Source organism: Rhincodon typus, chromosome 13 (assembly GCF_021869965.1).
Source record: "Rhincodon typus isolate 14 chromosome 13, sRhiTyp1.1, whole genome shotgun sequence".
In the NCBI taxonomy this organism is placed as follows: domain Eukaryota; kingdom Metazoa; phylum Chordata; class Chondrichthyes; order Orectolobiformes; family Rhincodontidae; genus Rhincodon; species Rhincodon typus.
In genome coordinates, this window is record NC_063344.1 from 39688765 (window position 1) to 39705905 (window position 17141).

At 37.6% G+C, this 17141-nt stretch overlaps 1 protein-coding gene across 1 annotated transcript in view; it reads right to left on the bottom strand.

Annotated features, from left to right (window-relative positions):
- Positions 1-295: 295 nt before the first annotated feature.
- nlgn1 (neuroligin 1) overlaps positions 296-17141 on the bottom strand; it is a 496423-nt gene continuing 479577 nt past the window's right edge. Inside the window, exons 6-8 of the mRNA XM_048604767.1 lie at positions 8760-8945; positions 4821-5610; positions 296-1121 (exon numbers count right to left, since the gene is read on the bottom strand). Of these exons, the coding sequence (XP_048460724.1) occupies positions 296-1121; positions 4821-5610; positions 8760-8945 (1802 nt within the window). The remainder of the gene's footprint in view (positions 1122-4820; positions 5611-8759; positions 8946-17141) is intronic.

Here is a 17141-nt window from a genome sequence, read left to right on the forward strand (position 1 = left end):
TTGGCACCAAAGCTTAACATGTAGTTCCAAGTCTTCAGAGAAAAATACTTCTCAGTTTCCAACAGAATTGTGAAAGATTGCCATTTATGAGAATTTTCGTTTTAAATTGATCAGATGTTTCCAAACTTACTTGCCTTTCAGGAATATGCCCAACGATATTGGATACAATTTCCAATAGATTGTTTCCTCCTATTGTTTAGTAATGGTCATGCACCATGAACACCAATTTAAATATGATCTTCACTAGCAATCTCATACCTGTTTAATTTCTGATTTTCTTAAAATCTTTGTCTGGCTATACCCTGGTTGTTGAATGTGAATGGGGATGAGGATGTGGAAGGGTGTTGTTTTGTCCTCCAGTAAATGTGTTGAATGTATGCAGAGGCTGCATTCCAGGTATGGTATTTGGAATCAGTGTAATGGTGTTGGGGGTCATTAAAGGTATATCATCTGGAGATCGCCTCATTGCTAATGTATAATCCGGAGGACAGGCTGTCCGCAGAACAACCTCATGTGGATGGATAGAATCACATTCATGATCAAGATCTGTGTGCTTCATCTGTAGCGACATAATCTCTTCTTCTTGTGCATGAGTCAGGTCATTGGTAGTGTTACGTTGAGGGCTGCATCTTCTGTGCACATCATGCCTCCTCTTATCCTTCTTATAATACAATGCTGCAAAGGCGAGGATGTTCAAAAATAATAAGGAGGCTCCAACTGCAATTGTAACACTTAACTCTGTTGAATAGTCTCTTTGATCAACCAAGAAAGGACCACCTGAATGCTTCTGGTCATCCTGTTTGACAGTAGGAAAGACTGATGTCGCAGGACGCTTGGTAGTAACAGACCACTTCTTGGATGGTCTGTGCGTAATTTCTGAAGGGACTTTTGTTGTTGTTGAAGTGTACTGAGAAATGTCATTCAGACTATGTAAGTGAGGAACCAACTCCAACCATAAATTGACTTTATTAGCTCTGTAATGCTCTTTAACTCGTGGTTTGAGTCCAATGTGAAGATAAAGTTGGTCTTTCTGAGAATACCTTGACCAGGCAACCTCTTCAAAACGGTTCGGCTTCGTGTGGATAAATTTAGTATCCTGAGGAACAGGTTGATTTGGGTCTCTGTAGGAAATAAATTTGGACTTTATCGATCACAGAGAAATTTCATAAATTCAAAAAAAATTTTCCTTAGATTTCAAATTTTATGTTTTACACACTAGACACTTGTGTATTGAATTGGCAATAAATATTGCTGCATATGTTTTAAAGTAATTATTGCTTGTGCCATATACAGTAAAATTAACATGAGTCTAACTGGGCAATATAATGTCTCATTACCTTGAAGGTGAATCCTATGTATAACATAAAAATTGACCTTATTGAAAATTATTTGGCTTGCTTTTACTCAATCATACATCCCAATTTAGTTCAATAAATATTCAAAGCTAGAATCCCTCACTTTTTATGTTTTGGAGGGATCGTACAGAGGAAAATGCAAGTCAGCCTAAGATGAGCCTTAGATGCACGCATGTGTATACATATAGTGTGGCAAATAAGATTGGTAATCTAACTCTCCATGTGAGAATATGGTATATTGGCAAATACAGAGACCTGGCAAAGAAGGAAGGCCACACGCATTCAGAAAAGGCACAGAAGGAATAAGGGTGGGGGTGGGGAAGGAGGATTGGAAACAATGTTGACCAAAGGAATCACACAGCACTGGAGAGGGATCACATCATTGAGGGGAAAAGTCTATTTGGTTAGAATTAAGAAACAATAGTCAAACTATTACACTATAAGACCATAGGCTACGAAACACCGAAAAGGAAGCAGAAGAGAATGTTTGCAAATAGATTATAAAAAGATGCAAAGAAAATTTGTGTAGCAACGATTGATGCCTGCGGCTACCCTAATATAGCCAGGAATCATAACAGTGTAAAGGGCAAAGAGGAGGAAGAATTCCTGAAATATTTAGAAAATTCCTGAAATTCTAAACAAGAAGGCAGGAAGCAGTGTTGGTTCTTATTCTGGGGAAGGAAGTGGTGCAAGCCGAGCACTTACAGTGAAAGGGCATTTTGGGAACTGTGGTCATAAAATAAGAATATATATGAAAAATGTCATGGTTTAATCAAGCATAAAGACACATAACTAGAAGAGGGCTAACTTCAGTGAATTTACGAAAAGAACAGGTGCAGTCGGATAGACATCAAGAATTATAGCAAAATAGTAAAGGAGGAGGTGCTAGATGCACAGAATAGGCACATTCCCACGAGGGGGCAAAGAAGGGTATCCACAGCTACAGATCCATGAGTGATTAACATTTCAAATGAGACAGATAAAAGGAGACTTCTAACTATTGCAAGGTTCATAATACAACAGAAAACCAAGCTGAACATAGAAAGTACAATGTTTCAAGAATATGAATTAAAGGGTGAAAAGAAAATATAAGGTTAGATTATAAGATAACATTAAAGAGAAACACAGTCTTTTATAATGAAGTAAGCAGGAAATAGGTAGTCAAAGAAAGAGTGATTAGGAATCAAACAGGAGATCTTGTTATGGCAGCAAAGGGCATGAGGAGCTAAATAAGTACCGTGCATCTGTTTTTATCAGTGAATGAGATGCCACCAATGTGGCACGTAAAGAGGAAGCAGTAACAATACTTGACAGGGTAATAAAAATAAAAATGTACTTTCAAAATCCACAAAGCAGAAAAGCTACTGGTTCAGATGAATGCATCCTTTGTGACTCAGGGAAGTAAGGATGGAAATTACAGGAGGTTGTCACACAATCTTATTGGTGTCAATGGACAGGAGGATTGCAAATACTACACCCCTGTTCAAAAATATCAAGACAGGTATATCCTGCAACCAAGCCATTCAGACTATTGTTAGTGCTAGGAAAATCATTTGTGACAATAATCTGGTGAAACTTAATTGGTATTTGAAAAGAATGGGCTAACAAATTAAAGTCAACATAGAGTTGCAAACATGAATATTTAATGAAATAACTTGAACTAGTAACAATGATATTGTGGAATGTGTGGATTTTCAAGAGGCATTTGATAATTAAAGACTATAGAATTAAAAGGACTTTTACAGCAAAATTGGCTATGGGATATAATGTAGAGCACGGGAGAAAGATTGCTTTTCAGATTGGAAAGAAGTATGCAATGGTGTTCCTTATGGGTTGGCGTGAGGACAACTACTCTTACAGATATATATTAATTGCTTGGACTTAGCTATATAGGGCACAATTCCAAAGGTTTGCAGATGATATGAAGCTTGGAAGTGTAGTTAACTATGAGGAGAATAATAGATTTCATGGGGATACAGATAGACTAGTAAAAATACACAAGATTATGGAATTTAGCTCAAAACAGGGATACTTATGTCTCTTTGGACATCAAAATCTCACATCATTTAAGTAATATTCTACATTTCTATTTTTTTCGACTAAAGTGGATAATTTCACATTTTTCCAAATTATATTCCACCTTCAATGTTCTTGCCTACTCATCCTATCTAAATCCCTTTGATGCCTATTTGTATACTCCTCAAAACTAACATTTCAAACTAGTTTTGTGTCAATGGCAAACTTTTGATATGTATACAAATCTTTGAAAGTGACAGAGCAATTTGAAAAGGTTGTTAAAACGCATATAAGATACTTGGCTTTATTGACAGAGGTAGTACAAATGCAAAGAAATTAGGCTAAACATTTAGAAATCACTGGTTAGATCTTAGCTGGAATGATTAATTCTGGCATTATATTACAGAAAGGATATCAAGGCCTTGGAGAGGGTGCAGAACAGATATCAAGGATGAAGAACTTTGGTTATGCGTGAAACTAGTGAAGTTGGGACTATGCTGCTTGGAGCAAAGAAGATTGAAAGGAGATTTCATTGAGGTGTTCAAAGTTATGAATAGTTTATATGGAAGAAATGAGTACATGGGGAGAAATTACTTGCAGTAACAGAAGGATTGGTAAGCAGAGGACACAGATTAAAAGTGACTGGCTAAAGAACCAGCGGCAACGTGACAATACTTTTTTTAAGCTTGTTGTGAACTGGAATGCTTTAGTCAAAACTGTGTTGGATGCAGATTCAACATGTAACATTCAAAAGATAATTAAATATATACATGAAAAGAAAAACACAGGGCTACGGAGCAGGGCTGTTTGGATTGGATACTGGCAAAGACACAATAGCTTGAATTGCATTATATCTTTCTGCATTATATCTTCCTGTGACTCTATGATTTTGAATAATAATAATCACAAGTGATGACTAATTAGATTTGGTTAAAAAAATCCCAGTTCAACTTCATTCTATTTTTGACACGTTGATATAATATTTTCAAATGTAATAAATTCCTGTTCTGTTTACACTACAATCTGCCAATCACAATTTTAACATGCTGTACATCTTAGCCAGAATGAATAGAGTAATTTCTTGTCCTATATTTTATAGATTTCTACTGGGATTGCTGACAGTGTACTGAGTAGCTGCGGTCGGAATTTCAGTATGAGGGAAAATAGAGAACTCTTTGATGAAGAGATTTTCAAAATATTTATGGGCTAATGTCTAAGAAGTACCTGCAGGGACTGCAGCTTTAACTGTTAGCAATAACAATAGACAAATATGACCATAAATATTTAACATAATCTAAATGAAATCAAATTTTGAATGCTTTGATCTCTTAAATTTTTTAGGCAAGAGATTGTAAGCAGACAATAGACTAGAATGGAATACTTCCAACATAGCATCAAAAATGAGCATTTTTGTTTTATAGATTCCAATAGCTCCTCCCATTTACTTACCCTGTTTTTGCAAAGTTAGTCCAGTATGTCATCACAACGGCGCTTAGCATGACATCATTTTTGGAGAAATTACAAGGGAACAGTTCAGTAGCACCAATCATCGGGACCCCAAACACATAAGGGATTTCATCTCCATGAGAAGCATCAGCCCAAGCTGGCATCATGTCACTCTGGCAGTGATGATAAAAGGCATAGAAGAAAGTAGGTGAACCAAAGCCCGAGTGAAGATCAGCTGTAGCCACTGCTGGTGCCACCCACTGATGGTCAGTAAACAAAGCCAGCAATGTTTTCCTCCGTGTTTCTGGATTGTGCCGGTCTGCCCAATCTGTGTACATGAATTTAATGGTCTCTCTCAGGACATCCTTTCCTTCAGGATAACCATACAAGTTATCCACAAAATTAGACACAGCAAAGTCGAAATCACTGGCTGAAACTCCATCCTCATTGTCCACTATGCTTTCGACAAATTTATATCCCTCACCTTGATTTACTCCTAGCATTATGTCATAGTTAAGGAATTCACCCTGTTCCATTAGAATTTGAGGGTCATCAGGTATAACATCTCCGTCAATGACTGGTCCAAAGGCAATGTGGTATCTTGCAGGCTGGATGTCTTGTTCAACAAGTTCTTTGTACTGTTTAGTACGTAAGCATTCTATCAAGTCAATGGTATCTATCATGTTGCAGCCAACTTTAGTGGCTAACTGCCTTGCGAACTTTGCTGGCTGATAGCTGACTGCCCAGCTGGACAAAGCGGTACCACTTTGTGCTATTGCTCTCTGAAAAAGTCCTGTGGACAGATATCATAAAGGGTACTAAGACAGTCATCAAAGCTTTCAATAACATTCAATTGCTAGAAATGAATGAGTACTAGTGGTGGCACCTTACATCAGAGTGGTTCAAAATGATTATTATACATAAGTAATTCTCATTAAAACTCTTAAAGGAGGATTCAGATTTCTTCATCATCTAAATTAACTGGAAATAGTCCTAGAAGGTAGCTAGAACTCAAACCCATCCAGGGAAGAAACTTCCCTTTTGACTGTGTTTTATAATGCTCAATCCTTCATTTTCATTCACCTTTGGATAGTTAATGCATTAATTTTATATTTGATAAATACTATTAACTCTGTACAGCTAACATTAGAACTGCCAAATTCACCAATGTTCCACCGACAATGCTTTTTACCCCAGGAACTGGCTAGCAAGAATTTTTATCTTTTACACTATTAATCATACATATAATACAACTTTTAAGGATAGAATTTTAAGAACATTACTCATGATTTGCCAAAAATTTTGTTTCATCAGACAACACAACTTCCAATTGTGACGTACTTTACAGAAACTGTATTTACAAAAACTGTATTTCTCTTTCTGGGTGCGGATGCATTTTGAACATTTTCTGTTTCTATTTTTGGTTTTATGTTGGATTTTTATGCACTAGTTTCTTTAAGATCTGGTAAGGACAATCACTTATTACATAAAGTATCAAGCTCATAACCTAATACATTGTGGCAAACACTTATGGGAAGATGTTCTTGATAGTTTCTAGAGTATGTTAACTACTTTGTTTGGTATTTGATGTAGGTTATCTGCAAATATTCTAAGTTCAGAACAATGATAAATTACTGAAAAATGCACCTATGACTCAATATACCTGTTCATTCAGTAGCTCAAACAACCAACAAAGAATTTAGAATAAAAGTAATTATAAATTGGGAGAATAATATTTAGGAGAAATCTACTATGAAACATAAATAGTAAAAAGAAACAATATTTTATGTTAATGTGTGTTTGTTACAACAAAATCTTAATAAAACTCTGGGCCAATATATCTTTAAAGTATGGAACAAAAACAAAGTTGCTGGAAAAGCTCAGCAGGTCTAGCAGCATCTGTGAAGGAAAAAACAGAGTTAACGTTTCAGGTCTGGTGACCTTTCCTCAGAACTGGTGATTGGCTGAGCTTTTCCAGCAACTTTGTTTTTGTTCCTGATTTACAGGATCCACAGTTCTTTAGGTTTTTACCTTTAAAGTATATTCTACAAGAGAATACATCATCACCCATGCTTCTCCTTTAAGGTTTACAATTTGATTGTAAAGATCGCCATAGGAGGACAACTGGGTAACACAATTCTAGCGGGTTAATGAAATGAAACCACAAAACTTACTGAAATTCTATCTAGTTTAAAATATATTTCAAAAGTAAGAACATAGTTATGAATTCAGTTAAAATATGAGGAAAATACCAGATGCTTTAAAGAAGATCACATGGTGTTCCACGAGGGATATGTTAGAAAATACAGAAAACCAAAAGAATAATTTTGAGTCCTGGGAGCCACCACCAACTTTAAATGCATAAAATAAGAGAACGTTTCAGAATATTCCTGCTTCTTATCTTTGACTTTCAATCACAAAATAAATTATTTGCATTTGTTAGTTTATTAAAATATTTTGAATTTCAGTTCAAATAAAGAATAAAAAAAAGTTTCATTTCAGAAAAAATATGAAATACTAACCAGCAACCTACACTTTACAAAAAAAGAGTAACAAGGCAACTTCAAATCTTTAATCAAGTTATTGCACCATGTGAAAATGGTTCTATGCATCAGCGTGACAGATGAAAATTGAAGGAAGATGAAGTATTCAAAACTCAAAGTACACAAATTGATCAGTGTGTCAATGAACTCCCTTTAAAATGCTCCAAGTTGGAGCTCAATAACTCTTCAAATAATACATCAATACATTAAAAAGTGATCATGTCAAATCCAGCAGCACAGTGCAGGCATACAATATATTTCAGATCATTGAAGAGACAGCAAAGGTCCTGAGACAAAATAATCTATGTCATTAGTATTTCAAAGTTTAGCATAAGTATATTTAGTTTAAATTTCCTTTTAAGCCCAATATAATAGGCTTCTGTCTCTTTTCAGATGTGCCTTCTATGAATCTGAAAATATGAAGAAACTACTGGTCCAATTTTGTCTGATAGGCATTGATAAAAGGCACAAGTTTTCATTTGCAGTGTTCTTTCAGGAGATGTTCTCCTGATTCAGTTTGTTTTTCAAAAAGAAAAAATAAAGAACACACACAACAGTAATGACAGTGGACAAACAGAACATAACTGATAGGCAGGCAATGGTCATGCAAAAGTGTGAATGATGTATGGCTGGTGCAGGATGCAGAAAATAAATTTGATGGGCTAATGGACAACAAAGTTTGCCTTCTGCCTAAAATCTAATCTACTTCTACTAGTGATAGGCATGTGGGGTAAACAGATACTCACGCACATAAACGTCTGCTTGTGACCTCGATGCTTTGACAATTTTGGATCATGCATGCAAAACATTCAAACGTTTTTCAGATGACAGCAAGCAGCTCATGCATTCTCAAACGAAAGATTTCTGAACCAGGCACAGAATTTTTTTCTTTTATTTTATTTGAAACTCTACAAATCCAATAACATCACTGGTGCCAAAATGAAAATAGAAAGTGCAGCGGCATGACAAAAGGACTTTAATATGTCTGCCCGTCATTAGTAATATAGTTTGGCAGCATATATTTCAAGAAGTGGGCTTATTTTGACAGACAACCACTTTTATAAGAAAGGGTAAGAACCAAAAACATCAGCTACTTTGATGTGCTGGTGTGCTGTTCAGAAGTCCACTAGAATTTGTGTTTTGCTGTTGTTTATAAAGATCAAGAGGATAGAGAAAGTGTGTCACTCAAAATGTGAGCATGCACATAAGAGTTGACTCAGGATAAAAAAAGACATCTAGTACAGCCAAAGAGATTGCTCTTTTCTGAGTTTCAGTAAACAATTATATAGAAATATATACAGAGCATTACACGATACTAATGGCGGTGACATGCAGACACCAAAATTGTCAAAATTTTCAACCTGCTTAATACCTTTGGTTGAATTGCTCCAACGGTTACCTTCAGAATAATGGGATAAAGTCAACAGATTGACACAAGAGGCACCAGCGCCTGATCCAAAAACAGTTATTCGTAATGGATCGCCACTGAAGAAAGCAATATTTTCACTAATCCAGCGTAATGCTTGTATTTGATCAAGAAGCCCATAATTTCCTTTAGCAGCTTGGTCACCGGTGCTTAAAAATCCTGTGGGGGAAAGAATAAAGAAATTAATTCAGACTAATTAGTCAATAGTTTAGAAGAAATAAATATGCTGAGCATTTTCTCTGCCAAACCGTCATTATTTGTACCATACTGCTGTACATCATATAATACGATGAGATCCGATTTCAAGATATCACATGAGGTTTTGAATTTCAGTAAACCAAAAAAATTACAAAAATAATTCCAAGTAAAGCGCTAAGAGGATAAACCCATTCATATACAGGCTATAAAATTATGCCATGAGCCACAGCTGCATGACTGACATGGCATCCCTTACTGGCATCACTGAAGAGCTGATAATGGCCCACAGCACTGCCCGTCCAAGTAATTGACATAAACGACACTAACATGAATGAACTTCTCACTCAGAGCTTTAGAACTGAGCCACTGTAAAAAGAGTTCTAATTATTTGGTTTCAAACCACACCTAATCTTTCTCCCTGAAGAAATTAACATTGCCCTCTGTTAAGGACGTTTACCAAACTCCAGAAAACTCCACTCATACCAAGATATATTACGCAGGGAATTATAGGTAAGGATCTACAGCTCAATGATTGTGCTTATTTTTAATTGGTTTAAATGATCATCCACTACTTCTAATTTTGCTGTTTTGCACAAAATTATCACTATTAGGTATATATGCAATTCTGTTGATTAGATCATAAAATGTGGGGCATTTGCACATGTACAGTAGAATATTTATAGTTACTGTCAAAAAGGTAATGAAGACTTAGCAATCTGCTGCCACTACTTTGAAACTAAAAGAAAATGTATGTCTTATTTATGAATAAATACATAAAACCTTTGAATTTGATGTTTTAAAGTTTAAACTATTAAGCCAACAGAATTGATTATTTTCCTATGCCAATATTTTGAGTTTGAAATGCGTTTACAACAGTCGTGTGAAATGAGCACACAGTGCATTACCAGCCATCTTATACTGTATCAAACTTTGTTTCCATCAGTTCCAAACGACGGAGAAGCCGAGACTTGCCATTGCAGCTGTTCAGGTTCAACAACAGAATGACAAAGACAGCCATTGAATTGGCTTGGTTTAGAAAGATGCCAGATAACTGCATTTCAACCTCCTTTCTGAATGAAGAAAATATTTTTTCTCTGCAAGATTATTTCTCCTTATTACAGACCCCTGTGTGTGGCCATAATCAAAGACCACTTGAATAAGTTCATATATAGATAAATCTCTGAGGTACCTTCCATTGTCTACAGCATGCTGGGTGCTGCGACTAATAGATGGCTTGTGTCCAGTGTCCAATCTAGCCAGATGGCTATAAAGACCATGTTTCCTCATTTTCCCATTATATGCAAGCAAGTATGGGAGAATGCACGTTGTGATCCTGAAGCTACCTTCCAGAAAAGGAGTAAGAAAGATGACATTGTCAAGCATGTTTCGCGTGCTGTCCAGTGGAAACAGGTAAATTGAGGCCACTAAGCATATATGATTTAGAACCTTTGCTTCTGAAATTATTTGGTGGAGATATTTGTTACCCACACCAGATTGAAGCGTGATATGGACAGACATTACTTTGGCTCCACATAAGAACAGGAGGAACAGGAGCACCAACACCATTCAATATGATCATGGCTGTTCTTGGGCTTCAAAACCACTTTCCTGCCCACTTTTCTTTATTCCCTGAAAGACTAAAAATCTTTCAACCCCAGCCTTAAATATGTTCAACAATAGGGCATCTAGAACCTCTGCGGTAGAGAATTCTGAAGATTATTCATGTATTATTTATTATGTATTTATTCATAATTAAGAGACACATTTTCTTTTAGTTTCAAAATAGTGGCGGCAGATCAATAAGTCTTCATTGCCTTTTGCAGAAAAATGGGATCAACATTAGAAGAATGTATAATGAGGATGTAATGATGATGTCAAATTCACATATTCAAGTACAGTGAACTGGAAGCTCTAACTGGGGTCTATATATATATTTGTAAATTAAGAATTTTTGCAGAAAGTTCCATGGACTCTAGCAGCATTAATTTGAGAGACAAAATAGAGTTAGACCCAAACATGCAAAGAAAAAACTTTCAGTGAAGTAACTCAGCCCCAAATTATAGGGATCTTACTCTGAAATCATGCTCATGCTGTATTTTAGATTCCCCAACCAGCGGAAACAATCTCTTAGAATGTACCCTTTCAATATTGTATACATTTCAATGAGATTGCCTCTTACTGTTCTAAACTCCAGAGAATATAGAATCAATTTGTTCAGCCCCTCATCTAAGACCAAAACATTTATCTCAGGGACCAATTTAGTGAACCTTTGCTCCACTGTTTCCAATGTAAATATATCTTTTCTTAAATGTGGAGACCCGTACCTGCATTCCAGATGTATTATCACCAAAACTCTGTACAGCTACATCAAGACTTATTTATTCCTGCAGTCCAATTGCCTTGCAATAAAGGCCAACTTGTTATTTGCCTTCCTAAGTACCGATAAAGGTTTGCATTTTTTGAACAAGCACACCCAAGTCTCTATGAACTTCAACACTTACAAGATTCACCTTTTAGAAAGTACTCAGTTTTTCTAGTCTTAAGACCAAAGCGAAGAACTTCACATTTCTCTATATTATAATTCATCTCCTATCTTGTTGCCCACTAGTGTAACATTTTATATCATTTTGAGGACATACTGTGCCTTCCCCACAGTTTATTTTCCACCTAGCTTTGTAGCATTAGAAAATTTACATATATTGCTCTGTCTCATCATCTAAGTCACTAACATAAATTGCAAACTGAGGCCCAGCGCTGGCCCTTGTGGAGCTCCTACACTCATCCCTCAACATCTGGATAACAAGGACACTTATGTCAGACTCCTATTTATTGACTTCAGCTTCACCTTGAACACCATAATTCCAAACAAACACATCTCCAAACTTAGAGACCTAGGACTCTGCTTTCCACCACCCCCACTGCAATTGGATCCTCAACTTCCTGACCGACAGACAACAATCAGTAAGGATAGGCGATAACACCTTCTCCACAATAATCCTCAATACCATTGCTCTGCAAGGCTACATACTCAATACTCAACCCCTTACTGTACTCCTTATACACTCAGAACTGTGTGGCCAAATTCAACTCTAATTCTATTTACAAATCTGCTGATGACACCACCGTAGTGGGTCGGAATGCAAACAATGACAAAATTTATTCAGTTGTGGGATATGGATGTTGCTGATTGGCCAGCATTTATTGTCCATCCCTGGTTGCTCTTGCGAAGGTGGTGGTAAGCTGCTTTCTTGAACTGCTGCAGTCCACCTGCTGTGGGTTGACCCACAATACCATTAGGGAGGGAATTCCAGGATTCTGACCCAGTGACAGTGAAGGAATGGCAATATATTTCCAAGTCAGGATGGTAAGTGGCTTGGAGGGGAACTCGAAGTTGGTGTTGTTCCCACGTTTCTGCTGTCCTTGTCTTTCTAGATGGAAGTGGTCGTGGGTTTGGAAGGTGCTGCGTGAGGAAATTTGGTGAGTTTCTGCATAGGAAAGAGTACAGAGAATAGTTCAGAAAGACGATAGTACAGGAAAGAGATAGACAGCTTAATGGCATAGTGTAAAGACAATAATCTCTCCCTCAATGCCAGCAAAATCAAGGAGCAGGTCATCGACTTCAGGAAGCAGAGGAGGACATGCCCTTGTCTGTGTCAATGGTGGTGAGGTGGAGGTGATCAAGAGCCTTATAGTGTCACAGAGTCATAGAGATGTTCAGCACGGAAACAGACCCTTTAGTCCAACTCATTCATGCCAAACAGATATCCTAAATAAATCTAGTCCCATTTGCCAACATTTGGCCCACATCACTCTAAACCCTTCCTATTCATATACCCATCCAGATGCCTTTTAAATGTTATAGTAGTACCAGCCTCCACCACTTCCACAGGCAGCTCATTACATAGACGCATCCCCTCTGCACAAAAAAGTTGTCCCTTAGGTCCCTTTTAAATCTTTCTCCTCTCATCTTAAACTTACGCCCTCTAGTTTTGAACTCCCCCACCTGAGGAAAAGACCTTGTCTATTTACTTTATCCATGCCGCTCATGATTTTATAAACCTCAATACTGTCACCCCTCAGCCTCCTGGCATTCCAGGGAAAATAGCCCCAGCCTATTCAGCCTCTCCCTGTAGCTCACACCTTCCAACTCTGGCAACATCCTTGTAAATATTTTCTGAACTCTTTCAAGTTTCACAACATCCTTCCTTTGGAAGGGAGACCAGAACTGCATGCAGTATTGCACATGTGGCCTAACAAATGTCCTGTATAATCGCAACATGGACCTACCAACTCCTATACTCAATGCACTGACCAATAAAGACAAGCATACCAAACGCCTTCTTCACTATCCTATCTACCTGTGACTCCACTTTCAAGGAACCATGAACCTGTACTCCAAGGTCTCGTTGTTCAGCAACACTCCCCAGGGCACAACCATTAAGTGCATAAGTCCTGCCCTGATTTGCCTTTCTAAAATGCAGCACCTCACATTTATCTAAATTAAACTCCATCTGCCACTCCTCGGCCCATTGGTCCATCTGATCAAGATCCTTTTGTACTCTGACATAACCTTCTTCGCTGTCCACTACACCTCCAATTTCGGTGTCATTTTGAAACTTACTAACCATACCTCCAATGTTCACATCCAAATCATTCATATAAATGATGAAAAGCAGTGGAGCTAGCACCGATCCTCATGGCACACCGCTGGTCATAGCCCTTCAGTCTCAAAAGCAACCCTCCCTCTTCAACCACCCTGTTCAAGTTCCTAGGAGCAAATATCACCAATAATCTATCCTGGTCCATCTACATTGACACTACGGTCAAGAAAGCACACCAATGCCTCTATTTCCTCAGAAGGCTAAGGAAATTCAGCATGAACACAATGTCTCTTACCAATTTTTATAGGTGCACCATAGAAAGCATCCTATCCGGATGCATCACAGCCTGCTATGGCAACTGCTCTGCCCAAGACCACAAGAAATTACAGAGAGTTGTGAACACAGCCCAGTTCATTATGCAAACCAGCCTTCCTTCCTTGAGTTCGAAGGAAGGATCACTGGACCCGAAATGTTAACTCTGATTTCTCTTCAGAGACGCTGCCAGACATGTTGAGCTTTTCTAGCAACTTCTGTTTTTGTTTCTTCCATCCATTGACTCCGTCTACACTTTCCATTGCCTCGGGAAAGCAGCAAACATAATCAAAGATCCCTCCCAACTTGGTTATTCTGTCTTCCACCCTCTTCCATTGGGCAGAAGATAAGAAGTTTGAAAACACATACCAACAGATTCAAGAACAAATTCTTCCCTGCTGTTATCAGACTTATGAACAGACCTCTCATATATTAGAGTTGCTCTTTTTCTGCACCTGCTCTGTAGTTGTAAAACCAAATTCTGCATTCTGTTTTATTACCCTGATGTACTTATGTAAGATATGACTTGTCTAATTAGCACACAAAACAATACTTTTCACTATATCTCGGTACATGTGACAATAATAAATCAATCAAATCAAATCCACTCTCCACTGCCTGCCAATTTGAAAATGTTGTGCTTATGTCCATCAACTAACCTTCTATTCATTTTAACTCAATTTGCCTGTTAACTTTTTGTGTGGCACCTTATTTAACTCATTAGTTGAAATTTCTGACTCTGGTAAATCTGTAAAACAGGATTTCGTTTTAGTAAAATTCATGGACTTATTCTAATTATATTATGCTTTTCTCAGTGGATTGTTAAGATATTTTTTAGGAATAGGTTGCAGCATTTTCCCAACTGTTTGTATTAGGCTAATTGGCTGGTGGATCGTGTTTAAAATTTTGGCAAAGATCTGTAGCTCGGGTTGTGGGTGAGGTTGTTGACTTGCTTGCCGAGCTGACTTGTTTTTGTTCAGACGTTTTGTCACCATACTAGGTGACATCATCAGTGGAGCCGCCGATGAAGCGATGTTATTCTACTCCGCTTGGAATTTATACTGTCTAGTTATGGTGAGTCATCTCCAATTTTGATCTGTATGGGTTTTTTATGTGAGGTCCAATTCTATATGTTTATTGATTGAAGTATGGGTGGAGAACCATGTCTTTAGGAATTCCCGTGCATGTTTGTGTTTGGCTTGGGCTACTATGGTTACTTTGTCCCAGTTAAACTGATGGCCTTCATTGTCTGAATGTGCAGATATTAAGGAGAGTTCATCGTGCCGTTTTGCTGCTAGCTGATGTTCGTGTATTCTGATGGCTAGTTTCCTTCCTGTCTGTTCAGAAATGACAGTACTTACCATAACGGACCAGACAATATAAATTCCAGCTCAGCGAGCAAGTCAACAACCTCATAGTGGACCCTGTTCTCTCTCTCTTCCTGAAAGGCAGTGTAATATTTGCCAACTGCCAATCTGATGGGGCCATTCATAAATCGAAGGCATTTAGAAAATTACAGTTAGGGCATCCAATATCTCAATAGTTATCTCTTTCAGAATCCTAGGTTGTGGGCCGTCAGGTCATGGATATTTGTCAAACTTTAGTTTCTTGCCTTTCTCCAGTCCTGAAGAGGGATATTATGTTTCCAATAGTTGGTATCAGTAACTAGGCATCACAATTTCAAAATTGTCAGCAAGACAGCTAGGAGTGAGATGAGGAGAAACTTCTTACATAGATGTTGGAATTTAGAATGCGCTGCCTGGGAGAGGGCTGGAGGCAGACTCATTAGGTTTCAGAAGAGAGCTCACCATATATTTGGAAGTGATGAATGTAGAGAACTATGGAGATAGGGCTGGAGAACGGGACTAGCTTTCAGGAGCCAGTATAGCCACAACATATTGAATGACCTCATTCTGTACTGTAAATTCTTATGATTCTATGATTCTTTTTCTCTGTTGATACTCATTTCTTTAATATCTGCTCTCTTTTAAACTCCTATGTCACTGTCTATTTCTGGAATGGTACTTCTGTCTTCTACTGTGAATACAGACATAAAATGTTTGTTCAATGTCTCTGCCACTTCCTGATTTACCCATGAAAATTTGTCTTGTCTTGGCTTCTAATAGACAATTAGTTACATTAATGACTCTCTACCTTGTCGTGTACTTATGAAAGCTCTTATGGTGGGTTTTAGGTTTCTGGCTATGTTCATTCTGTGCTTCTTGCCTTTTTAGCACCTTTTGGAAGCCCTTTACTGGTTTCTAAAATGCTCTCAGTCCTAAAACTTGTTTTTTTTTATAATACTGTCAAGCCTCTTGTAAACTAATACAATTCTCAACCTCTTGAGCAAGTCACAGCTGGGTCTTTCTTGCTGAGTTTTCGTTTTTCAATGAAACATATTTTTGGAGAACATTTTGTTTCTTTAAATATTTTCCATTGTTTATTTAAAGCCGTAATTTTTAGTGTACTTCTGAATTAACCTTAGCCAATTCTCTTCTCTAACTTAGGCAAGAATCCTAAACTTAGGTAAAATTATGATTGGAGCATGTCATTTTCAAATTCAATGGTAATAAGATTACTTCCCCATGGATCCTACAACATTACAAATTAACCCTGCTTCATAATACTTGATCTAAGTTAGCTTAATCCGAAGTTTGTCTCCTAAAGTATTGCTCCAAGAAATTATCACAAAAACATTCTAAAAACTCATCTTTTAGACACTCTTACCAATTAGGTAGGCGATGGCCCAGTGGTATTATTGCTGGATTATTAATCCAGAAACTCAGCTAATGTTCTGGGGACCTGGGTTCGAATCCTGCCATGGCAGATGGTGGAATTTGAATTCAATTGAATAAAATCTGGAATCAAGAATCTACTGATCACCTTGAAATCATTGTTGATTGTCGGAAAACCCATCTAGTTCACTAATGTCCTTCAGGGAAGGAAATCTACCATCCTCACCTGGTCTGGCCTACATGTGACTCCAGAACCATAGCAATGTGGTTGACTCTTAACTGCCCTCTGAAATGGCCAAGCAAGCCATTCAGTTGTACCAATCTCTACAGACTCTCAAAGAAATGAAACTGTACGGATCACCTGGCATTGACTTACGCACCAGAAAAGACAATGGCAGAAACAGCCCTGTCAACCTTCCAAAGTCTTCCTCACTAACATCTGGGGTCTAGTGCCAGAACTGGGAGAGCTATCTCACAGACTACTCAAACAACAGCCTGACGTAGTCATA